Genomic DNA, 26222 nt, shown 5'->3' with positions numbered 1-26222 from the left:
TAAAATCCACTGACGTGGGTTTAGATGTTCTTCAGGCGAAACCGGGTATTTTTTTATACACTTATTAAAATAAATTAATAACAGTTTATATTTATTTTATATTTTCAGTGAACTTATCGATTGCGAGCAGGCAACAGAAGAGACAGCCGTTCGGTCTCCGGGGTCCTCGTTGGTACCTTGGTGTCGGACAAACAAAACGCTCTCTGGTAAACCTGAAATACTGCTAATTTACTGCTCTAATGTACTAATATAATACTAATACTACTATATGTACCAATATAATACTCTAATGTATTAACATACTACTCTAATGTACTAATATACTACTAATACTACTATATATACTAATATACTAATACTACGATATGTACTAATATACTACTCTAATGTACTAATATACTACTAATACTACTATATGTACTAATATATTACTCTAATGTACTAATATACTACTATATGTACCAATATACTATACTCTTATGTTCTGATATACTCGGAGGCCCTATCATGTTAAACTGTTTGAATACAGTGGATTTCTATCCTGCTATCTGAGGGTATTTTATGTATAACCCTAAAGACAAAGCTTGTATATTAGAACCGTTGTCAAATCTGTTATGTAATACACATTCTGTGAAAATGAGCGTAATGCAAACTACTTCTAAATGAAGCTAGCTACACTTCAGACCGAATATATAAAATATAAACAGATAAATGTTTAATGGGATTTATTAGAAGGTAGTACATAAACAGAACAATGTATAATAAAACTACCGGTTTGTCGTAATGTCATCTAAATTAATGTTATCTAATCCCAGGTTTAAATTAATGTAATCTTATCCCAGGTTTATTAAAGTAATTTAATCCCATGTTTGTTAATCTAATCTAATCCCAGGTTTGTTGTGTTAATCCCAGGGGTGTGAGTCATGGAGGTGGCCTATGTGTGTGAGTGGGAGAAGAGACCCCACAGCACACATTGTCCCTCGGTTCCTCTGGTCTGCTCCTGGTCCTGCAGGAACCTGGTGGCCTTCACCAGCGACCTCAAGAACCAAGAAGATGACAAGGGTAATGCTAGTGATGATGAAGACCATGAGTATTGATAATGTTCAAGACGATGGGTAATGCTAGTGATGATGAAGACCATGAGTATTGATAATGTTCAAGACGATGGGTAATGCTAGTGATGATGAAGACCATGAGTATTGATAATGTTCAAGACGATGGGTAATGCTGAGGATGAAGACAATGAGTATTGATAATGTTCAAGACGATGGGTAATGCTGACGATGAAGACGATGAGTATTGATAATGTTCAAGACGATGGGTAATGCTGAGGATGAAGACGATGGGTAATGATAACGATGAAGACGATGGGTAATGCTAATGATGAAGACGATAGGTAATGATAACAATGAAGACGATGGGTAATGATAACAATGAAGACGATGGGTAATGATAACGATGATGACGATGGGTAATGCTAATGATGTAGATGAATGATGATGTATCTATCTATTTTATCTATAAATGTATTCTATGTTCTCAGACGTCAGCCACATGATCCACATCATAGACACCGACCATCCCTGGGACGTCTACTCTATTAACTCAGGGCATGCTGAGGTCATTTCCTGTCTGGAGTGGGACCGATCAGGTGAGTCACTGGTTCTGAGGAGTACACGTATCACTAATGAGCAGGAGTGTCAAACCACTAGTGAGTGTTAGTACCTCTAGTGAGTGTTAGTACCACTAGTGAGTGTTAGTACCACTAGTGAGTGTTAGTACCACTAGTGAGTGTTAGTACCTCTAGTGAGTGTTAGTACCTCTAGTGAGTGTTAGTACCTCTAGTGAGTGTTAGTACCTCTAGTGAGTGTTAGTACCTCTAGTGAGTGTCAAACCACTAGTGAGTGTTAGTACCTCTAGTGAGTGTTAGTACCTCTAGTGAGTGTTAGTACCACTAGTGAGTGTCAAACCACTAGCGAGTATTAGTACCACTAGTGAGTGTTAGTACCACTAGTGAGTGTTAGTACCACTAGTGAGTGTTAGTACCTCTAGTGAGTGTTAGTACCTCTAGTGAGTGTTAGTACCTCTAGTGAGTGTTAGTACCACTAGTGAGTGTTAGTGCCACTAGTGATCAGAGTGTGGCTCCAGGCTCCAGGCTGCTGTCTGCGGACGGCGATGGGACCATTAAGTGCTGGGCGATGGCGGACCACCTGGTGAGCTCGTGGGAGTCGTCCCTGGGCAGTGCTCTGGCCGGGGAGCCCATCGTGGCCCTCTCCTGGCTGCACAACGGGGTGAAGCTGGCCCTGCACGTGGAGATGGTAACGCCGTCACAGCCGCCGCTCCACTGACGGTCAGCTGGCCTCGTGCTGACCCTTCTGTCCTAACACTCTGGTCCTTCTGTCTTTACACTCTGGTCCTTCTGTCTTTACACTCTGGTCCTGCTGTCTTTACACTCTGGTCCTTCTGTCTTTACACTGGTCCTTCTGTCTTTACACTCTGGTCCTTCTGTCTTTACACTCTGGTCCTTCTGTCTTTACACTCTGGTCCTTCTGTCTTTACACTCTGGTCCTGCTGTCTTTACACTCTGGTCCTTCTGTCTTTACACTCTGGTCCTTCTGTCTTTTCACTCTGGTCCTGCTGTCTTTACACTCTGGTCCTTCTGTCTTTACACTCTGGTCCTTCTGTCCTAACACTCTGGTCCTGCTGTCTTTACACTCTGGTCCTTCTGTCTTTACACTCTGGTCCTTCTGTCTTTACACTCTGGTCCTGCTGTCTTTACACTCTGGTCCTTCTGTCTTTACACTGGTCCTTCTGTCTTTACACTCTGGTCCTTCTGTCTTTACACTCTGGTCCTTCTGTCTTTACACTCTGGTCCTTCTGTCTTTACACTCTGGTCCTTCTGTCTTTACACTGGTCCTTCTGTCTTTACACTCTGGTCCTTCTGTCTTTACACTCTGGTCCTTCTGTCTCTACACTCTACTACTCACTCTAGTCCGGCTCCACCAACTTCGGGGAGAAGTTCTCCCGGGTGAAGTTCTCCCCGTCGCTGACGCTGTTCGGGGGTAAGCCGATGGAGGGCTGGCTGGCAGTCAGTATCAGCGGTCTGGTGACGGTGTCCTTGCTGAAGCCCAACGGGACACTGCTCACCTCCAGCGAGAGCCTGTGCCGCCTGCGGGGCCGCGTGGCGCTGGCCGACATCGCCTTCACCGGGGGCGGGAACATCGTGGTGGCGGCGACAGATGGCTGCAGCTCCTCCCCGGTCCAGTTCTACAAGGTGAGGAGGTGGTGTTACCATGATGATAACCCCTCTGTTGCTAGGTGGTGTTACCATGGTGATAACCCCTCTGTTGCTAGGTGGTGTTACCATGGTGATAACCCCTCTGTTGCTAGGTGGTGGTTACCATGGTGAATGAAAAGTGTCGCATCGACACAGAGCTGCTGCCGTCTCTCTTCATGCGCTGCACGACGGACGCGGTCCGCAGGGAGAAGTACCCCACGGTCACCCATCTCAGGTTCCTGACCCGAGAGAACTCTGAGCAGGTCAGACACACAACACACACACAACACACACAACACAACCCAACGCACAAACAAGTGTATGTTGACCTGTGTGTGTGTGTGTGTGTGTGTGCGTGTGCGTGTGCGTGTGCGTGTGTGTGTGTGTGTGTGTAGGTGCTGCTGTGTGCTTCCTGTCAGGGCGGGAGTATCGTGGAATGCTGGTCTCTACGGAAGGAGGGACTTCCTGTCAACAACATCTTCCAACATCGCTCCCCCGTCGGTAAGGACCAGACCAGTACAGACTAGTAAAGACCAGACAGACCAGTACAGACCAGTACAGACCAGTACAGACCAGACTAGACCAGTAAAGACCAGACAGACCAGTACAAACCAGTACCGACCAGACCAGTACAGAGCAGGCCAGACTAGACCGGTACAGACCAGACCAGTTCTTCAGGGCCTAATGGGAGGCTGTTCCCAGTGGGGGAGAAGCAGCCCACCATCCTGAAGTGGCGGATCCTGTCGGCCACCAACGACCTGGAGCGCGTCTCGGCCGTGGCGCTGCCCAAGCTGCCCATCAGCATCTCCAACACTGACCTGAAGGTGGCATCTGACACCAAGTTCTGCCCCGGCCTCGGTGGGTACCCCTAACCTGGGCTCTGACGTCATCGTCCATCTTCTGCATGCCCCCCTTAACCTTACCTCCTATATCCCTCTCCTCAGCCCTTAACCTTAACTCCTCTATCCCTCTCCTCAGCCCTTAACCTTAAACCACTCTCCTTAGCCCTTAATGATGCTCTCTGCTGGTCTCCCATGATGCTCTGCTGGTCTCCCTTTATGCTCTGCTGGTCTCCCATGATGCTCTTTGCTGGTCTCCCATGATGCTCTGCTGGTCTCCCATGATGCTCTGCTGGTCTCCCATGATGCTCTCTGCTGGTCTCCCATGATGCTCTGCTGGTCTCCCATGATGCTCTCTGCTGGTGTCCCATGATGCTCTCTGCTGGTCTCCCATGATGCTCTCTGCTGGTCTCCCATGATGCTCTGCTGGTCTCCCATGATGCTCTCTGCTGGTGTCCCATGATGCTCTCTGCTGGTCTCCCATGATGCTCTGCTGGTCTCCCATGATGCTCTGCTGGTCTCCCATGATGCTCTCTGCTGGTCTCCCATGATGCTCTGCTGGTCTCCCATGATGCTCTGCTGGTCTCTCATGATGCTCTGCTGGTCTCCCATGATGCTGTCTGCTACCAGGTCTGGCACTGTCCTTCCACGATGGGAGCCTCCAGATCCTGCACCGGCTGTCCCTGCACACCATGGGCGTGTTCTATGGCCCCGGGGGGGGGGCCCGGCCCGGGGACGACTCCGCCGTGAAGCGCCAGCGGACAGGGGCCCCCCCGCTGCACTTCAAGGCCCTCCAGTTCTCCTGGACCTCCCTGGCACTGGCCGGGGTGGACAACCAGGGCAAGGTCTGCACCTCCTCCAGGAGCAGCACCTCCTCACTGACCCCTTAGAACCATAGTGATGATAGCCTCCTTAGAACCATAGTGAAGATAGCCTCCTTAGAACCATAGTGAAGATAGCCTCCTTAGAACCGCAGTGAAGATAGCCTCCTTAGAACCGTAGTGAAGATAGCCTCCTTAGAACCACAGTGAAGATAGCCTCCTTAGAACCGTAGTGAAGATAGCCTCCTTAGAACCACAGTGAAGATAGCCTCCTTAGAACCACAGTGAAGATAGCCTCCTTAGAACCACAGTGAAGATAGCCTCCTTAGAACCATAGTGAAGATAGCCTCCTTAGAACCACAGTGAAGATAGCCTCCTTAGAACCGTAGTGAAGATAGCCTCCTTAGAACCGTAGTGAAGATAGCCTCCTTAGAACCGTAGTGAAGATAGCCTCCTTAGAACCGTAGGAATGAAGATAGCCTCCTTGGAACCATAGTGAAGATAGCCTCTTTAGAACCGTAGGAATGAAGATAGCCTCCTTAGAACCACAGTGAAGATAGCCTCCTTAGAACCATAGGAGTGAAGATAGCCTCCTTAGAACCGTAGGAGTGAAGATAGCCTCCTTAGAACCGTAGGAGTGAAGATAGCCTCCTTAGATCCATAGTGAAGATAGCCTCCTTAGATCCATAGTGAAGATAGCCTCCTTGGAACCGTAGTGAAGATAGCCTCCTTAGAACCGTAGGAATGAAGATAGCCTCCTTGGAACCATAGTGAAGATAGCCTCTTTAGAACCGTAGGAATGAAGATAGCCTCCTTAGAACCACAGTGAAGATAGCCTCCTTAGAACCATAGGAGTGAAGATAGCCTCCTTAGAACCGTAGGAGTGAAGATAGCCTCCTTGGAACCATAGTGAAGATAGCCTCCTTAGAACCGTAGGAGTGAAGATAGCCTCCTTAGAACCATAGTGAAGATAGCCTCCTTAGAACCACAGTGAAGATAGCCTCCTTAGAACCGTAGGAGTGAAGATAGCCTCCTTAGATCCATAGTGAAGATAGCCTCCTTAGATCCATAGTGAAGATAGCCTCCTTGGAACTAGCAGTGAAGATGACCTGTGTTTCCTCGGCAGCTGCACATGCTCCGAGTGTCTCCCTCCATGGGCCAGCTGCTGGACATGAACACCACGCTGCGCCACCTTCTGTTCCTGCTGGAGTACTGCATGGTGACGGGCTATGACTGGTGGGACGTGCTGCTCCACGTGCAGCCAGCCATGGTCCACAGCCTGGTGGAGAAGCTGCACGAGGAGTACATGAGACAGAACCACGCGCTGCAGCAGGTACAACCACGCAGAACCTCCTAGAACCAGGTAGAACCACCGAGAACTACCACACCTTCAACCACATAGAACCACCTAAACCCAGGTAGAACCACACAGAACCATGTAGAACCATCAAGGACCGGGTATAGCCACCACACATAACCACGTTGAACCCTCTCTCTGTTTAATACTATCTAACCCTCTCTCTGTTTAATACTATCTAACCCTCTCTCTGTGTAATACTATCTAACCCTCTCTCTGTTTAATACTATCTAACCCTCTCTCTGTTTAATACTATCTAACCCTCTCTCTGTTTAATACTATCTAACCCTCTCTGTTTAATACTATCTAACCCTCTCTGTTTAATACTATCCAACCCTCTCTGTTTAATACTATCTAACCCTCTCTGTTTAATACTATCCAACCCTCTCTGTTTAATACTATCTAACCCTCTCTCTGTTTAATACTATCTAACCCTCTCTGTTTAATACTATCCAACCCTCTCTGTTTAATACTATCTAACCCTCTCTGTTTAATACTATCTAACCCTCTCTCTGTTTAATACTATCTAACCCTCTCTCTGTTTAATACTATCTAACCCTCTCTCTGTTTAATACTATCTAACCCTCTCTGCTTAATACTATCTAACCCTCTCTCTGCTTAATACTATCTAACCCTCTCTGTTTAATACTATCCAACCCTCTCTGTTTAATACTATCTAACCCTCTCTGTTTAATACTATCCAACCCTCTCTCTGTTTAATACTATCCAACCCTCTCTGTTTAATACTATCTAACCCTCTCTGTTTAATACTATCTAACCCTCTCTCTGCTTAATACTATCTAACCCTCTCTGTTTAATACTATCTAACCCTCTCTCTGCTTAATACTATCTAACCCTCTCTGTTTAATACTATCTAACCCTCTCTGTTTAATACTATCCAACCCTCTCTCTGTTTAATACTATCTAACCCTCTCTCTGCTTAATACTATCTAACCCTCTCTGTTTAATACTATCCAACCCTCTCTCTGTTTAATACTATCCAACCCTCTCTGTTTAATACTATCTAACCCTCTCTGTTTAATACTATCTAACCCTCTCTCTGCTTAATACTATCTAACCCTCTCTGTTTAATACTATCCAACCCTCTCTCTGTTTAATACTATCCAACCCTCTCTGTTTAATACTATCTAACCCTCTCTGTTTAATACTATCTAACCCTCTCTCTGCTTAATACTATCTAACCCTCTCTGTTTAATACTATCTAACCCTCTCTGTTTAATACTATCCAACCCTCTCTCTGCTTAATACTATCTAACCCTCTCTGTTTAATACTATCCAACCCTCTCTCTGCTTAATACTATCTAACCCTCTCTGTTTAATACTATCTAACCCTCTCTCTGTGTAATACTATCTAACCCTCTCTGTTTAATACTATCCAACCCTCTCTGTGTAACACTGTCTAACCCTCTCTCTGTGTAACACTGTCTAACCCTCTCTGTGTTCCACTGTTTAACCCTCTCTCTGTGTTCCACTGTCTAACCCTCTCTCTGTGTTCCACTGTCTAACCCTCCCTCTGTGTTACACTGTCTAACCCTCTCTGTGTAACACTGTCTAACCCTCTCTGTGTTCCATTGTCTAACCCTCTCTCTGTGTAACACTGTCTAACCCTCTCTGTGTAACACTGTCTAACCCTCTCTGTGTTCCACTGTCTAACCCTCCAGGTCCTGGCCACGCGCATCGTGGCGGTGAAGGCGTCTCTGTGTAAGCTGTCCTCGGCCACTGCCGCCCGGGCCTGTGACTTCCACGCCAAGCTGCTGCTGATGGCCATCAGCTCCACCTTCAAGTCACTACTGCGGCCACACACCCTGCACATACCCGACAAGAGCCCTGGAGACCGGCTGGCCGAGATCTGCTCCAAGAACACCGACATCGGTACGCACATCTATAGATATACAGAGGGAGAAGGTAGGCACGGTAGATATATAGATATAGAGAGTGAGAAGGTATTCTCTCTGGAGATAGTAATAAGGTAGTGTCTCTAGATATTGATCAGGTGGTGTCTCTAGATATTGATCAGGTGGTGTCTCTAGATATTGATCAGGTGGTGTCTCTAGGTATTGATCAGGTGGTGTCTCTAGGTATTTATCAGGTGGTGTCTCTAGGTATTGATCAGGTGATGTCTCTAGGTATTGATCAGGTGATGTCTCTAGGTATTGATCAGGTGGTGTCTCTAGGTATTGATCAGGTGGTGTCTCTAGATATTGATCAGGTGGTGTCTCTAGATATTGATCAGGTGGTGTCTCTAGGTATTGATCAGGTGGTGTCTCTAGATATTGATAAGGTGATGGTGAACCTGAAGACAGAGGAGTTTGTTCTTGACGGCCCTCCTCTCCAGTCGCTCCAGCAGCTCATCCAGTGGGTTGGAGACTTCGTCCTTTACCTCCTGGCCAACCTGCCCAACCAGGTGAGTAATGTCATGCTAGTGTATGCTAGTATCTAAGACCTGCACAGTGGGGGCTGCAGGGTGTAACAGTGTTTGTGGGGGGCTGCAGGGTGTAACAGTGTTTGTGGGGGCGCTGCAGGGTGTAACAGTGTTTGTGGGGGGCTGCAGGGTGTAACAGTGTTTGTGGGGGCGCTGCAGGGTGTAACAGTGTTTGTGGGGGGCTGCAGGGTGTAACAGTGTTTGTGGGGGCGCTGCAGGGTGTAACAGTGTTTGTTGGGGGCGCTAAAGGGTGTAACACTGTGGGGGCGCTAAAGGGTGTAAAAGTGTTTGTGGGTGTAAATAGTGTTTGTGGGGGCGCTGCAGGGTGTAACAGTGTTTGTGGGGACACTGCAGGGTTTAACAGTGTTTGTGGGGGCGCTGCAGGGTGTAACAGTGTTTGTGGGGACGCTGCAGGGTGTAACAGTGTTTGTGGGGGGCTGCAGGGTGTAACAGTGTTTGTGGGGGCGCTGCAGGGTGTAACAGTGTTTGTGGGGACACTGCAGGGTGTAACAGTGTTTGTGGGGGGCTGCAGGGTGTAACAGTGTTTGTGGGGGCGCTGCAGGGTGTAACAGTGTTTGTGGGGGGCTGCAGGGTGTAACAGTGTTTGTGGGGGCGCTGCAGGGTGTAACAGTGTTTGTGGGGGGCTGCAGGGTGTAACAGTGTTTGTGGGGGCGCTGCAGGGTGTAACAGTGTTTGTTGGGGGCGCTAAAGGGTGTAACACTGTGGGGGCGCTAAAGGGTGTAAAAGTGTTTGTGGGTGTAAATAGTGTTTGTGGGGGCGCTGCAGGGTGTAACAGTGTTTGTGGGGACACTGCAGGGTTTAACAGTGTTTGTGGGGGCGCTGCAGTGTTTAACAGTGTCTGTGGGGACAGGGTTCGATAGTGCGTCCGGGCTTTGGGTTCCTGCGGGACGGATCGTCTCTGGGGATGCTCCGGGAGATGATGGTGATGATCAGGATCTGGGGCCTGCTGAAGCCCGGCTGTCTGCCCGTCTACACGGCCACGTCCGACAGCCAGGACAGCATGATGCTGCTGTTCCGCCTCCTCAGCCGCCTCTGGCTCTGCTGTAAGCTCCTCCCACCTCTTTAATGCTACCATCTCATTGGCTCAGTATACATCCCACCTCTCTCTCTCTAACACCATCTCCCCCCCCCCCCCCTGCAGCCCGTGACGACGGCCCCCCCCAGGAGCCCGACGAGGGGCTGGTTGATGAGTGCTGCCTGCTGCCCAGCCAACTGCTGGTTCCCAGTATGGACTGGTTACCAGTCAACGACGGGGTCATCGTAAGGCTGCAGGGCAAGCTGCCGCTGCGCCTCACCTTCGGGAAGAGCTGGTCCCTGGCCGGGGGGCTAGACAGGTACCTGTCTCACATACCCGAAATCCGCACCTGTCTACCCTCCTCACCTGTCTGACCTGTGTGTGTGTGTGTGTGTGTGTGTGTGTGTGTGTGTGTGTAGGGGTCAGGGGGTCCAGTGGATGGATAACCTGCGCTGTCTCCACCTGGGGGTCTGCCCTACAGAGGACAGCAAGGCGTGCACCAGGTGAGGCCACCAGGCGCAACACAAATGACACGCTCAGAGTAGAGTAGTGATAGAGTAGTGATAGAGTAGTGATAGTGTAGTGATACAGTAGTGATACAGTAGTGATACAGTAGTGATAGTGTAGAGTGAAGGATCTGAATGATCTACCGTCCGCTAAGTGATGGTTCTATTTGGAGACCGTCGGTCCCCAGTGAAGAACCTTACTCCCCTGTTGCGTCTCTCCGTTCTCAGGTGCGGCTGTGTGACGATGCTCCGCTCGCCCAACAAGACCAACGCCATGAAGCAGTGGGAGCAGCGCTGGATAAAGAACTGTCTGTGTGGAGGACTGTGGAGAAGGATCCCCCCCACCCTGACCTGAGCCCACCTGGACCAAGACACACCTACACCTGGACACACCTACACCTGGACACAGCTAGCTACACCTGGACACACCTAGACCTGGACACAGCTACACCTGGATACACCTACACCTGGACACAGCTAGCTACACCTGGACACACCTAGACCTGGACACAGCTAGCTACACCTGGACACACCTAGACCTGGACACAGCTACACCTGGACACACCTACACCTGGACACAGCTAGCTACACCTGGACACACCTAGACCTGGACACAGCTAGCTACACCTGGACACACCTAGACCTGGACACAGCTACACCTGGACACACCTACACCTGGACACAGCTAGCTACACCTGGACACACCTAGACCTGGACACAGCTACACCTGGACACAGCTACACCTGGACACAGCTAGCTATACCTGGACACACCTACACCTGGACACAGCTAGCTACACCTGGACACACCTACACCTTGACACAACTACACCTGGACACAGCTAGCTACACCTGGATACACCTACACCTGGACAAACCTACACCTGGACACAGCTAGCTACACCTGGATACACCTACACCTGGACACACCTACACCTGGACACAGCTAGCTACACCTGGACACACCTAGACCTGGACACAGCTACACCTGGACACAGCTAGCTACACCTGGATACACCTACACCTGGACAAACCTACACCTGGACACAGCTAGCTACACCTGGATACACCTACACTTGGACACACCTACACCTGGACACAGCTAGCTACACCTGGATACACCCAGCTACACCAGGACTAACCTAGCAACACCTCGGTAAACCTTCAACTAGCAACACCTGGACTTGAGGTGGAGAGAATGCTGTTTGTTTGTGTGAATATAAGTGTTAACCAATATTTTTCATATTAATTTCTGCCCTTTTTGTATTTTTATTAAAAGTGAATAAGAAAGACTGTTTATTGATATTTTAGTAAACCTCTCTGATTGACAAGTAAAAGCTGGTTCCTATCTTCTACATGTACAGCTGCGTGTTGCAAATATATCCTAAACATTTTAATAATAGCCATGTACAAATAATATGAAACACCAAAACATATTTTGATCTACTAAAACAGTCAAAATGTCAGAGGACCAGAAACCGAGAGGTCTGAATACTCCTCAATACTCCTCTATACTCCCCAGTACTCCTCTATGCTCCCCAGTACTCCTCTGTACTCCTCTATACTCTCCTGTACTCCTCTGTACTCCCCAGTACTCTATGCTCCCCAGTACTCCTCTATACTCCCCAGTACTCCTCAGTACTCCTCTGTACTCCCCAGTACTCTCCTGTACTCCTCTATACTCCCCAGTACTCCTCTATACTCTCCTGTACTCCCCAGTACTCCTCTATACTCTCCAGTACTCCTCTATACTCCCCAGTACTCCTCTATACTCTCCTGTACTCCCCAGTACTCCTCTATACTCTCCAGTACTCCTCTGTACTCCTCACTACTCCCCATTACTCCTCACTACTCCCCAGTACTCCTCAGTACTCTATACTCTCCTGTACTCCTCAGTACTCCCCAGTACTCCTCTATATTGTTGTAGCTGCTCCATTCTGTGTCTTCTTTGTGTCCTGCTCTGACCATAGAGGGCTGGGTTACAGCAGAGGCTGAAGGTGTGCTCTCAGTATAGCCTTGATCGTGACATAAAGTATAATGCTAAGAAGAGCCACATAATGATAGAAGCGCTGAGGACAGGAAATCAATTTTTCCGACCTTTTATTTGCCAGACAGTCCTCTTGCTGTGTGTGAGGAAATTAAGTACCTCCGTCGTCATATCCGATAACTGGGCGGATGACAAAGACCTCTACCGACAGCGTTCTATTTTCCTCAGGGACTGGGGAAAATATTTTCCTCAGTACTCTTCTATCCTTTTATTCCTCTTCTGTGTTCCACAGGGTTGGATTTGATACGATAGGGTTTGATATGGTGGAGTTGTGGTTTATACTCATTATATGGTAGTTTTATATATTTATATGATAAATGTTTTATGTTTAATGGTTTAATCCAACAGGAGATGTAGTGAAGGGACGCCGTGAGGAACGGAACTCCTTACCGGGCGACGGAAGGGAGAGCTACCAGGAGACGGAGAGGAGAGGGAGGGGGGATCTACCGGGAGACTGAGGGGAGGAGGAGGGGGAGGAGGGAGAGACGATAGAGGGGAGGAGGAGGAGGGAGGCGTGGGACGGACCTCCCTCTGTGACCGTGCGGGAGGCAGACAGATGTAGCGGGATGAGCAACGCATCATAACAGGTGAGGTGAGTCCCTCACTGCGGTCCCACATGAAAGAGGTAGTTATTCTATAACGTCCTAGTCACCAGACCGTGGTGAAGTTAGATTGTTGTTGGATATTCGACAGATATTCGCATATTCATTTACGGTTCCTGCCTCGCTTTCAGTCAGTCTTGGCGGACAACCAAGGGACACCCAATTGCTCCTGACTGCTTGCTTTTTTACGTAGGGACCGTCAATAAATAACTCCACTCATTAGACACACCCAAGGATAATATAATTTTTTTGCACCTACAATTTTATTTAATTATTTAAAGAATCCTATTCATTTCCAATAGTATGGCACCAAAACACACTAAACCAATGCAGAACTGTTCTACTTGTTGGTACTAATTAGACACACCCAACATATTCTTGGGGTGTTTCAGTGCAACTGTGGAGGTGATGATGATGAAGATGAAGATGGCACCTAAAGATGGCCTTACGCTGCTCCCCTGCTTCTACTTTGTGGAGGTGAGGAGAATACCTCCATCACCCCTCTATCTCCCCTCTATCACCCCTCTATCTCCCCTCTATCACCTCTCTATCTCCCCTCTCTCACCCCTCGATCTCCCCTCTCTCACCCCTCTATCTCCCCTCTATCACCTCTCTATCTCCCCTCTCTCACCCCTCGATCTCCCCTCTCTCACCCCTCTATCACCCCTCTATCTCCCCTCCATCACCCCTCGATCTCCCCTCTCTCACCCCTCTATCTCCCCTCTCTCACCCCTCGATCTCCCCTCTCTCACCCCTCTATCTCCTCTCTATCACCCCTCTCTCACCCCTCCATCTCCCCTCTCTCACCCCTCTATCTCCCCTCTCTCACCCCTCGATCTCCCCTCTCTCACCCCTCTCTTACCCCTCTATCACTCCTCCATCTCCCCTCTAACACCCCTCCATCACCTCTCTATCTCCCCTCTCTCACCCCTCCATCACCCCTCTATCTCCCCTCTCTCCCCCCTCTATCTTCCCTCTCTCCCCCCTCTATCACCCCTCTATCTCCCCTCTCTCACCCCTCTCTTACCCCTCTCTCACCCCTCTATCCCTCCTCCATCTCCCCTCTATCACTCCTCTATCGCCCCTCTATCACCCCTCTATCACTCCTCTATCACCCCTCTATCGCCCCTCTATCACCCTCTATCTTGCCTCTATCGGCCCTCTATCACCCCTCTATCGCCCCTCTATCACGCCTCTATCACTCCTCTATCACTCCTCTATCACTCCTCTATCGCCCCTCTATCGCCCCTCTATCACTTCTCTATCGCCCCTCTATCACTCTACTACCACCCTCTATCGCCCCTCTATCACGCCTCTATCACTCCTCTATCACTCCTCTATCGCCCCACTATCTCTCCTCTATCACCCCTCTATCGCCCCTCTATCACGCCTCTATCACTCCTCTATCACTCCTCTATGCCCCTCTATCACCCCTCTATCACTCCTATCATCCCTCTTTGACTTCCCTCAATCACACATATTGCCGCTCTATCTCCTCAGTTACCTAGCAACCAGGCAGCAATGGTTACGTAGCAACATTCTGGTAGCATGGGTTACCTAGCAACCAGGTACCATCGTAGCGTCCTCCATGCTGTCCCTGTGCTGTTAGCTCCCATCGTAGCGTCCTCCATGCTGTCCCTGTGTGCTGTTAGCTCCCATCGTAGCGTCCTCCATGCTGTCCCTGTGTGCTGTTAGCTCCCCAACGTAGCGTCCTCCATGCTGTCCCTGTGTGCTGTTAGCTCCCCATCGTAGCGTCCTCCATGCTGTCCCTGTGTGCTGTTAGCTCCCCATCGTAGCGTCCTCCATGCTGTCCCTGTGTGCTGTTAGCTCCCATCGTAGCGTCCTCCATGCTGTCCCTATGCTGTTAGCTCCCCATCGTAGCGTCCTCCATGCTGTCCCTGTGTGCTGTTAGCTCCCATCGTAGCGTCCTCCATGCTGTCCCTGTGCTGTTAGCTCCCCATCGTAGCGTCCTCCATGCTGTCCCTGTGTGCTGTTAGCTCCCCATCGTAGCGTCCTCCATGCTGTCGCTGTGTGCTGTTAGCTCCCATCGTAGCGTCCTCCATGCTGTCCCTGTGCTGTTAGCTCCCCATCGTAGCGTCCTCCATGCTGTCCCTGTGCTGTTAGCTCCCCATCGTAGCGTCCTCCATGCTGTCGCTGTGCTGTAAGCTCCCATCGTAGCGTCCTCCATGCTGTCCCTGTGCTGTTAGCTCCCATCGTAGCGTCCTCCATGCTGTCCCTGTGCTGTTAGCTCCCCATCGTAGCGTCCTCCATGCTGTCCCTGTGCTGTTAGCTCCCCATCGTAGCGTCCTCCATGCTGTCCCTGTGCTGTTAGCTCCCCATCGTAGCGTCCTCCATGCTGTCGCTGTGCTGTAAGCTCCCATCGTAGCGTCCTCCATGCTGTCCCTGTGCTGTTAGCTCCCATCGTAGCGTCCTCCATGCTGTCCCTGTGCTGTTAGCTCCCCATCGTAGCGTCCTCCATGCTGTCCCTGTGCTGTTAGCTCCCCATCGTAGCGTCCTCCATGCTGTCCCTGTGCTGTTAGCTCCCCATCGTAGCGTCCTCCATGCTGTCCCTGTGTGCTGTTAGCTCCCATCGTAGCGTCCTCCATGCTGTCCCTGTGCTGTTAGCTCCCCATCGTAGCGTCCTCCATGCTGTCCCTGTGCTGTTAGCTCCCCATCGTAGCGTCCTCCATGCTGTCCCTGTGCTGTTAGCTCCCCATCGTAGCGTCCTCCATGCTGTCGCTGTGCTGTAAGCTCCCATCGTAGCGTCCTCCATGCTGTCCCTGTGCTGTTAGCTCCCATCGTAGCGTCCTCCATGCTGTCCCTGTGCTGTTAGCTCCCCATCGTAGCGTCCTCCATGCTGTCCCTGTGCTGTTAGCTCCCCATCGTAGCGTCCTCCATGCTGTCCCTGTGTGCTGTTAGCTCCCATCGTAGCGTCCTCCATGCTGTCGCTGTGCTGTTAGCTCCCCATCGTAGCGTCCTCCATGCTGTCGCTGTGCTGTTAGCTCCCATCGTAGCGTCCTCCATGCTGTCCCTGTGCTGTTAGCTCCCCATCGTAGCGTCCTCCATGCTGTCGCTGTACCTGCTGGAGCTCCAGCCCGCCCAGGGGGGGTACCGCTGCTACCAGCCCAGCCTCAGCCTCCCCTACGTGGCCCCGGGCGCCGAAGCTGTCCCCCTGCTGATGCTGCTCAGCCTCGCCTTCGCTGGACCTGCCGCCACGGTCGGGACACACACATGCAAGAAACAACACACGCACACACACAAAACTCACAACACACACTCAAAGCACACACTCAACATACACTCATCACAACTCCCACTCAACAGCCCTTCACTACATAGCACACGGTTGTGATTGGCTGATGTGTTCCAGATCATGGCAGGGGAGGCGCTGGTCTATGCCCTCCAGATCCCCGGAGGAAGCATCACCGCAGGGGGCTGCAGCTTCAACGCCTTCCTCAGGAGAACCGTGCGCTTCGTAGGTACAGGAACCCCTAACTCCTTAACGCCTAACCTTTTAACCCCTAACCCCTTAACACCTAACCCCTTAACCCCATTCCCCCTTAACCCCTTAATCCCTAACCCCTTAACACCTAACCCCTTAACGCCTAACCCCTTAACCCCTAACCCCTTAACACCTAACCCCTTAACCCCATTCCCCCTTAACCCCTAACCCCTAACCCCTAGCCCCTAACCCCTAACCCCTAGCCCCTAGCCACTAACTCCTAGCCCCTAACCCCTAACCCCTTGCCCCAAGCCACTAGCCCCTAACCCCTAGCCACTAACTCCTAGCCCCTTGCCACTAACCCCTAGCCCCTATCCACTAACCCCTAGCCCCTAGCCACTAACCCCTAGCCCCTAACCCCTAGCCCCTAGCCACTAACCCCTAGCCCCTAACCCCTAGCCCCTAGCCACTAACCCCTAGCCCCTTACCCTAGCCCCTAGCCACTAACCCCTAGCCCCTAACCCTAGCCCCTAGCCACTAACCCCTAGCCACTAACCACTAGCCCCTAGCCACTAACCCCTAGCCCCTAGCCACTAACCCCTAGCCCCTAACTCCTAGCCCCTAGCCACTAACCCCTAGCCCCTAACCCTAGCCCCTAGCCACTAACCCCTAGCCCCTAGCCACTAACCCCTAGCCCCTATCCACTAACCCCTAGCCCCTAGCCCTTAACCCCAGCCCAATGATCTAGTTTATAGCTAGAATAGAAGGGGTCCCAGTACAGAGCCCCTAGCCACTAACTCCTAGCCCCTAGCCACTAACCCCTAGCCCCTTACCCTAGCCCCTAGCCACTAACCCCTAGCCCCTAACCCTAGCCCCTAGCCACTAACCCCTAGCCACTAACCCCTAGCCCCTAGCCACTAACCCCTAGCCCCTAGCCACTAACCCCTAGCCCCTAGCCACTAACCCCTAGCCCCTAACCCCTAGCCCCTAGCCACTAACCCCTAGCCCCTAGCCCCTAGCCACTAACCCCTAGCCCCTAGCCACTAACCCCTAGCCCCTATCCACTAACCCCTAGCCCCTAGCCCTTAACCCCAGCCCAATGATCTAGTTTATAGCTAGAATAGAAGGGGTCCCAGTACAGAGCCTTGGGGAGAGTGCAGTGACCTCTGCCCTCTGACCCCAGGGGTCCATGTGTTCGGGCTGTGACCTCTGCCCTCTGACCCCAGGGGTCCATGTGTTCGGGCTGTGACCTCTGCCCTCTGACCCCAGGGGTCCATGTGTTCGGGCTGTGACCTCTGCCCTCTGACCCCAGGGGTCCATGTGTTCGGGCTGTGACCTCTGCCCTCTGATCCCAGGGGTCCATGTGTTCGGGCTGTGACCTCTGCCCTCTGACCCCAGGGGTCCATGTGTTCGGGCTGTGACCTCTGCCCTCTGATCCCAGGGGTCCATGTGTTCGGGCTGTGACCTCTGCCCTCTGACCCCAGGGGTCCATGTGTTCGGGCTGTGTGCGACGGCCCTGGTCACGGATGTCATCCAGCTCTCCACAGGGTACTACGCCCCCTTCTTCCTGACGGTGTGCCAGCCCAACTACACCCTGCTCAGTGTCCCTTGTGACCTCAACCCCTTCGTCCACCAGGACATTTGCTCCGGGCACGACCGGCACGCTATCCTCACCGCCAGGTATGCTAACCCTGGTACTAACCAGCACTAACCCTATCACTACTACTACTACTAACCCTGGTACTAACCAGCACTAACCCTATCACTACTAACCCTGGTACTAACCAGTACTCTACTACTACTAACCCTGGTACTAACCAGCACTAACCCTATCACTACTAACCCTGGTACTAACCAGCACTAACCCTATCACTACTAACCCTGGTACTAACCAGCACTAACCCTATCACTACTACTAATACTAACCCTGGTACTAACCAGTACTAACCCTATCACTACTACTACTACTAACCCTGGTACTAACCAGCACTAACCCTATTACTACTAACCCTGGTACTAACCAGCACTAACCCTATCACTACTACTAATACTAACCCTGGTACTAACCAGTACTAACCCTATCACTACTACTACTACTAACCCTGGTACTAACCAGCACTAACCCTATTACTACTAACCAGCACTAACCCTATCACTACTACTAATACTAACCCTGGTACTAACCAGTACTAACCCTATCACTACTACTATCACTACTAACCCTGGTACTAACCAGCACTAACCCTATCACTACTACTACTACTAACCCTGGTACTAACCAGCACTAACCCTATCACTACTAACCCTGGTACTAACCAGCACTAACCCTATCACTACTACTAATACTAACCCTGGTACTAACCAGTACTAACCCTATCACTACTACTACTACTAACCCTGGTACTAACCAGCACTAACCCTATCACTACTAACCCTGGTACTAACCAGCACTAACCCTATCACTACTAACCCTGGTACTAACCAGTACTAACCCCATAACTACTACTACTACTAACCCTGGTACTAACCAGCACTAACCCTATCACTACTAACCCTGGTACTAACCAGTACTCTACTACTACTAACCCTGGTACTAACCAGCACTAACCGTATCACTACTAACCCTGGTACTAACCAGCACTTACCCTATCACTACTAACCCTGGTACTAACCAGCACTAACCCTATCACTACTACTAATACTAACCCTGGTACTAACCAGTACTAACCCTATCACTACTACTACTACTAACCCTGGTACTAACCAGCACTAACCCTATTACTACTAACCCTGGTACTAACCAGCACTAACCCTATCACTACTACTAATACTAACCCTGGTACTAACCAGTACTAACCCTATCACTACTACTATCACTACTAACCCTGGTACTAACCAGCACTAACCCTATCACTACTACTAATACTAACCCTGGTACTAACCAGTACTAACCCTATCACTACTAACCCTGGTACTAACCAGTACTAACCCTATAACTACTACTACTACTAACCCTGGTACTAACCAGCACTAACCCTATCACTACTAACCCTGGTACTAACCAGTACTCTACTCCTACTAACCCTGGTACTAACCAGCACTAACCCTATCACTACTAACCCTGGTACTAACCAGCACTAACCCTATCACTACTACTACTACTAACCCTGGTACTAACCAGCACTAACCCTATCACTACTAACCCTGGTACTAACCAGCCCTAACCCTTTCACTACTACTAATACTAACCCTGGTACTAACCAGTACTAACCCTATCACTACTACTACTACTAACCCTGGTACTAACTCTATCACTACTAACCCTGGTACTGACCAGTACTAACCCTATAACTACTACTACTACTAACCCTGGTACTAACCAGTACTATTAATCCTGGTACTAACCAGTACTAACCCTATCACAACTACTACTACTACTACTACTAATCCTAGTACTAAACCAGTACTATTAACCCTGGTACTAACCAGTACTACTAACCCTGGTACTAAACCAGTACTAACCCTATCACTACTACTACTACTAACCCAGTACTATTAACCCTAGTACTAACCAGTACTACTAACCCTATCACTAAACCAGTACTTACCCTATCACTAAACCAGTACTAACCCTCCCAATAAACCAGTACTTACCCTAACCTACGCTAGCTAACCTTAACTAACAATACCCTAGCTAACCCTAACCAACCATAACCTACCCTAGCTAACCCTAACCAACCATAACCTACCCTAGCTAACCCTAACCAACCATAACCTACCCTAGCTAACCCTAACCAACCATAACCTACCCTAGCTAACCCTAACTAACCATAACCTACCCTAGCTAACCCTAACTAACCCTCTTCTTCTTACACAGGAAAACATTCCCATCCCAGCATGCAAGTCTGTCAGCCTTTGCTGCTGTTTATGTTTCTGTAAGTACAACACACACACACACACACACAAACACACACACACACACACACAGTAAGAGCATTGGTGCCAATCATTGAAATGCGGAGCACCTGAGGAGCAGGGGGGGAAGTATGCTTCCACACTCATTCAGGGCTCTCCTGGTTCGCGTGTGCAGGGAGACCAGTCTCCCTGCCGTGGGTGATATGATTCCACCGGAGGAACAAGACTGTGGATTCCTCCAAAGCTGGGTTTTGTTTGGTTTGATAGTATAATTTATGTTTGAATAAAAGTGCCATTTTGGCTTTAAGTAAGCTCCAGTTCGTGTGCTGATTGGAAGGAGGCGGCTCGCTCAGCAAGCCGGGTTGCCACAACACACACACACACACACACACACACACACACACACACACACATACACACACACCACAGACACACACACACACACACACACACCACAGACACACACACACACACACACACACACACGCACCACGGACACCACACACACACATACCACAGACACACACAAACACCACAGACACACAACACACGCACACACACAACAGACACACCACAGACACACACACACCACAGACACACACACACACACACACATACACACACACCACGGACACACACGCACAACCCAGACACACAAACACACACACACCACAGACACACACACACACACCACAGACACACACACACACATATCACAGACACGCACATACACACACACACACCACAAACCATCTTCAGTCTGCATGTAGAATATAAGAACATAACATTTGTAACGGTGGAAAATATAACATAACATATGTTACCATAGATAATATAATAGAACATAACGTGTTTCCATGGAAAATATCACATTACCACATTATCCCGTTGTCCTTGTCTCAGATGTACCTGAACTGCGGTCAGGTCTGCGGTCTCGGCCTCCCCGCGGCTGCTGGTACCAGCGGTCTGCCTCTCTCCAGGTACCAGCGGTCTGCCTCTCTCCTGGTACCAGTGGTCTGCCTCTCTCCTGGTACTCTCTCCTGGTACCAGCGGTCTGCCTCTCTCTTGGTACCAGCGGTCTGCCTCTCTCCGGGTACCAGCGGTCTGCCTCTCTCCTGGTACCAGCGGTCTGACTCTCTCCTGGTACCAGCGGTCTGCCTTTCTCCTGGTACCAGCGGTCTGACTCTCCTAGTACTCTCTCCTGGTACCAGCGGTCTGCCTCTCTCCTGGTCCCAGAGGTCTGACTCTCTCCTGGTACCAGCGGTCTGACTCTCTCCTGGTCCCAGAGGTCTGCCTCTCTCCTGGTACCAGTGGTCTGCCTCTCTCCTGGTACCAGTGGTCTGCCTCTCTCCTGGTACCAGCGGTCTGCTTCTCTCCTGGTACTCTCTCCTGGTCCCAGAGGTCTGACTCTCTCCTGGTACCAGCGGTCTGACTCTCTCCTGGTACTCTCTCCTGGTCCCAGAGGTCTGACTCTCTCCTGGTACCAGCTGTCTGCCTCTCTCCTGGTACCAGCGGTCTGACTCTCCTGGTACTCTCTCCTGGTACCAGCGGTCTGACTCTCTCCTGGTACCAGCGGTCTGCCTCTCTCCTGGTACCAGTGGTCTGCCTCTCTCCTGGTACCAGTGGTTTGACTCTCTCCTGGTACTGTCTCCTGGTCCCAGAGGTCTGACTCTCTCCTGGTACCAGTGGTCTGCCTCTCTCCTGGTACTCTCTCCTGGTACCAGCGGTCTGCCTCTCTCCTGGTACCAGCGGTCTGCCTCTCTCCTGGTACCAGCGGTATGACTCTCCTGGTACTCTCTCCTGGTACCAGCGGTCTGACTCTCTCCTGGTACTAGCGGTCTGCCTCTCTCCTGGTACCAGTGGTCTGCCTCTCTCCTGGTACCAGTGGTCTGACTCTCTCCTGGTACTGTCTCCTGGTCCCAGAGGTCTGACTCTCTCCTGGTACCAGCGGTCTGCCTCTCTCCTGGTACTCTCTCCTGGTACCAGCGGTCTGCCTCCCTCCTGGAACCAGTGGTCTGACTCTCCTGGTACCAGAGGTCTGACTCTCTCCTGGTACTCTCTCCTGGTACCAGCGGTCTGACTCTCCTGGTACTCTCTCCTGGTACCAGCGGTCTGACTCTCTCCTGGTCCAAGAGGTCTGACTCTCTCCTGGTCCCAGAGGTCTGACTCTCTCCTGGTACCAGCGGTCTGACTCTCTCCTGGTCCCAGAGGTCTGACTCTCTCCTGGTACCAGAGGTCTGACTCTCCTGGTCCCAGTGAGTCTCTCCTGGTCCCAGAGTCTCTCTCCTGGTCCTCAGATGTACCTGGACCAGGCGGTTCCGGCTTGCCCGCGGCTGCTGAAGCCGGTCCTGGTGTTGGGGTTCTGGCTGGCGGCCGGTCTGGCGGGGCTGACCCAGGTGACGCAGCACCGCAGCCACGCCCACGACGTCTGGGCAGGGGGCCTCATCGGGGCCTTCATCGCTGCCTACCTGGTAACTAACCCTCAACTGGTAACTAACCCTCACTGGCTACAGACTAACCCTCACCTGGTAACCACTAACCCTCACCTGGTAACTAACCCTCACTGGCTACAGACTAACCCTCACCTGGTGGCCACTAACCCTCACCTGGTACAGACTAACCCTCACCTGGTACAGACTAACCCCCACCTGGTACAGACTAACCCCCGACTGGCAACTAACCCTCACCTGGTACAGACTAACCATAACCTGGTCACCACTAACCCTCACCTGGTAACTAACCCTCACTGGGTACAGACTAACCCCCACCTGGTAACTAACCCTCACCTGGTAACTAACCCTCACCTGGTACAGACTAACCCTCACCTGGTAACTAACCCTCACCTGGTAACTAACCCTCACCTGGTACAGACTAACCCCCACCTGGTAACTAACCCCCACCTGGTAACTAACCCCCACCTGGTAACTAACCCTCACCTGGTAACTAACCCCCACCTGGTAACTAACCCTCACCTGGTAACTAACCCTCACCTGGTACAGACTAACCCTCACCTGGTAACTAACCCTCACCTGGTAACTAACCCCCACCTGGTACAGACTAACCCCCACCTGGTCTCCTTCTCCTGGCCCACAGTCCTGTCATGCCGTGGGTAACTTCCGGCCCCCGGAGGCGGCGCCCCCCGGGGGCCCGGCCCCCCCCGACGCCCTGAGGGCCCTTGCCGAGCGCGGCCACGACTCGGTCTACAACCGGGGCCCCGCCTCCGCCTCCCAGAGCAACGACCAGATCTGTGGGGCCCCCGGTGGGCCGGAGGGGGCCCCCGGTAGGGTGGAGGGGGCCCCAGGGCCAGGGGGGGTGCAGAGGGCCAGCCTCGAGGCGGAGCTCCGGGCCCCCAGGGAGACCATGGTGACCTTCAGCCACACCCTGCCCCGCGCCGGCCAGGGCCCCCAGGAGCCGGTGTCGGCGTGGCAACAGAGATCGATGGACCGAAGGAGAGAGGGGGGCTCTGAGGCGGCCCAGGGCCCCCCAGCGGTGAGGCGGGGCCCTGGGGGGCACGGCCCCGATGCCGGGGCCCCCGCCGTGTCCCCTAAGAGCGCCCTGACGCGGTCCAAGTGGCTCGCCATCACGGAGAAGAGCCGCGGCCCCCCGGGCCCCCTGCAGGCAGCCGCCCGGTCCCGGCAGTGGGTCCGGTCGGGGGCCCACAGGCCCTCAGACTGTGGGGACCCCTGGGAGTGGAGGAGCTCAGCCAATGAAGGAGGCGGCCAGCAGGCCACGCCCCCACGCAGGGGGCCCGCCGCGGGGCCCCAGAGGACCGGCCTGCTGCTCCTGGACCCGGACCTACCCCCGCCCCAGGATCCCTTACCCAGGAGCCTGCCTGGAGCCCGGGGGGCCAGAGACCCGCTCACACACTAGGACAGAGATAGAGCTCTAACCCTAACCCATAAACTAGGACATAGAGATAGAGCTCTAACCCTAACCCATACACTAGGACAGAGATAGAGCTCTAACCCTAACCCATAAACTAGGACATAGAGATAGAGATCTAACCCTAACCCATACACTAGGACAGAGATAGAGCTCTAACCCTAACCCATAAACTAGGACATAGAGATAGAGCTCTAACCCTAACCCATACACTAGGACAGAGATAGAGCTCTAACCCTAACCCATACACTAGGACAGAGATAGAGCTCTAACCCTAACCCATAAACTAGGACATAGAGATAGAGATCTAACCCTAACCCATACACTAGGACAGAGATAGAGCTCTAACCCTAACCCATAAACTAGGACATAGAGATAGAGCTCTAACCCTAATCCTAACCCATACACTAGGACAGAGATAGAGCTCTAACCCTAACCCATACACTAGGACATAGAGATAGAGCTCTAACCCTAACCCATACACTAGGACAGAGATAGAGCTCTAACCCTAACCCATACACTAGGGCAGAGATAGAGCTCTAACCCTAACCCATAAACTAGGACATAGAGATAGAGATCTAACCCTAACCCATACACTAGGACAGAGATAGAGCTCTAACCCATAAACTAGGACATAGAGATAGAGATCTAACCCTAACCCATACACTAGGACAGAGATAGAGCTCTAACCCTAACCCTAACCCATACACTAGGACAGAGATAGAGCTCTAACCCTAACCCATACACTAGAACATAGAGATAGAGCTCTAACCCTAACCCATACACTAGGACAGAGATAGAGCTCTAACCCTAACCCATACACTAGGACAGAGATAGAGCTCTAACCCTAACCCTAACCCATAAACTACGACATAGAGATCTAACCCTAACCCATACACTAGGACAGAGATAGAGCTCTAACCCTAACCCATACACTAGGACATAGAGATAGAGATCTAACCCTAACCCTAACCCATACACTTCTCTGTTAGCATCAACACTGATCTGAAAGCCATAGTAATCGACTGCTAGCCAAAACACCTGCAGCCTTGGCATTGAGTCTCAATACTAGTCTGCTAGAATTAGCATTGATCTGCTAGTCTCAATACTAGTCTGCTAGAATTAGCATTGAGCTGCTAGTCTCAATACTAGTCTGCTAGAATTAGCATTGATCTGCTAGTCTCAATACTAGTCTGCTAGAATTAGCATTGAGCTGCTAGTCTCAATACTAGTCTGCTAGAATTAGCATTGAGCTGCTAGTCTCAATACTAGTCTGCTAGAATTAGCATTGAGCTGCTAGTCTCAATATTAGTCTGCTAGAATTAGCGTTGAGGTGCTAGTCTCAATACTAGCCTGCTAGAATTAGCATTTGTTTTAGCAGACTCAGGGCTTATGGGAGGGCGTTCTGCTTGATGTGATAGCGTTAGACAAGCATGATTGTATTTTTATCACATGTAGAGCATGTGCATGGTGCTGCTCAGAGCTAGTGAAAATAAAGTAATGTTATAAAGTCATTATACTGTTATAAAGTCGTTATACTGTTATATTCTACTGTTATAAAGTCATGTTATAAGGTCATTCTACTGTTATAAAGTCATGTTATAAAGTCATTACTGTTATAAAGTATTATCAAGTCATTCTACAGTTATAAAGTCATGTTATCAAGTCATTCTACTGTTATAAAGTCATGTTATAAAGTCATTATACTGTTATAAAGTCATTATCAAGTCATTATACTGTTATAAAGTCATTATCAAGTCATTTGACTGTTATAAAGTCAGGTTATAAGGTCATTCTACTGTTATAAAGTCATTTTATAAGGTCATTTTACTGGTATAAATTCATTATACTTTTATAAAGCCATTCTACTGTTATAAAGGCATGTTATAACGTCATTATACTGTTATAAAGTAATTGTTTTAAAATCATTCTACTATTATAAGGTGATTATACCGTTATTAAGTAGGATTCTACTGTTGTATTCTACTGTTACAGAGTCATTCTGCTGTTAAAAAGTCGTTATAAAGTCGTTCTGCTGTTATAAAGTCATGTTATA

The 26222-nt window shown here is 50.6% G+C and overlaps 2 protein-coding genes across 3 annotated transcripts; both read left to right on the top strand.

The window, feature by feature from the left end:
• Positions 1–155: 155 nt before the first annotated feature.
• med16 (mediator complex subunit 16) lies at positions 156–10808 on the top strand. 2 transcript variants are annotated; one of them, XM_079739991.1, is made up of 16 exons: positions 156–206; positions 913–1062; positions 1544–1651; positions 2149–2318; positions 2993–3274; positions 3391–3540; positions 3673–3778; positions 3980–4135; positions 4747–4961; positions 6064–6270; positions 7977–8187; positions 8586–8719; positions 9609–9801; positions 9900–10092; positions 10193–10276; positions 10508–10808. In XM_079739991.1, the coding sequence occupies exons 2-16, from the start codon at positions 924–926 to the stop codon at positions 10632–10634; spliced, it is 2475 nt and encodes an 824-aa protein (XP_079596117.1). In that variant the 5' UTR covers positions 156–206; positions 913–923; the 3' UTR covers positions 10635–10808. The 2 variants fall into 2 exon arrangements, with proteins under 2 accessions (XP_079596117.1, XP_079596118.1); XM_079739992.1 differs by lacking the exons at positions 10193–10276; positions 10508–10808 and having other exon boundaries at positions 8651–8719; positions 9900–10032.
• A 2530-nt stretch (positions 10809–13338) lies between these two features.
• On the top strand, positions 13339–24084 carry plppr3b (phospholipid phosphatase related 3b; the record flags this gene model as incomplete). The annotated part of the gene is given in 8 exon segments (XM_079740266.1): positions 13339–13404; positions 15971–16144; positions 16298–16406; positions 17854–18049; positions 20247–20304; positions 22582–22755; positions 23378–23879; positions 23882–24084. Coding segments are annotated over 8 exon segments (1392 nt in total). The 3' UTR covers positions 23995–24084.
• Positions 24085–26222: the final 2138 nt, after the last annotated feature.

The sequence above is a fragment of the Pollachius pollachius genome, assembly GCF_949987615.1.
Source record: "Pollachius pollachius genome assembly, chromosome: 7".
Lineage (NCBI taxonomy): Eukaryota > Metazoa > Chordata > Actinopteri > Gadiformes > Gadidae > Pollachius > Pollachius pollachius.
Note: the sequence above shows the minus strand (reverse complement) of the source record. Positions and strands in the feature narration are given on the sequence as shown.

Bases quoted from the DNA above. Each gene is read 5' to 3' on its own strand.
- med16 (XM_079739991.1), top strand. From the start codon at position 924: ATGGAGGTGGCCTATGTGTGTGAGTGGGAGAAGAGACCCCACAGCACA. The intron at 6,271-7,976 runs GTACAACCACGC...CTAACCCTCCAG, and splicing joins AGAACCACGCGCTGCAGCAG to GTCCTGGCCACGCGCATCGT. The intron at 9,802-9,899 runs GTAAGCTCCTCC...CCCCCCCTGCAG, and splicing joins CAGCCGCCTCTGGCTCTGCT to CCCGTGACGACGGCCCCCCC.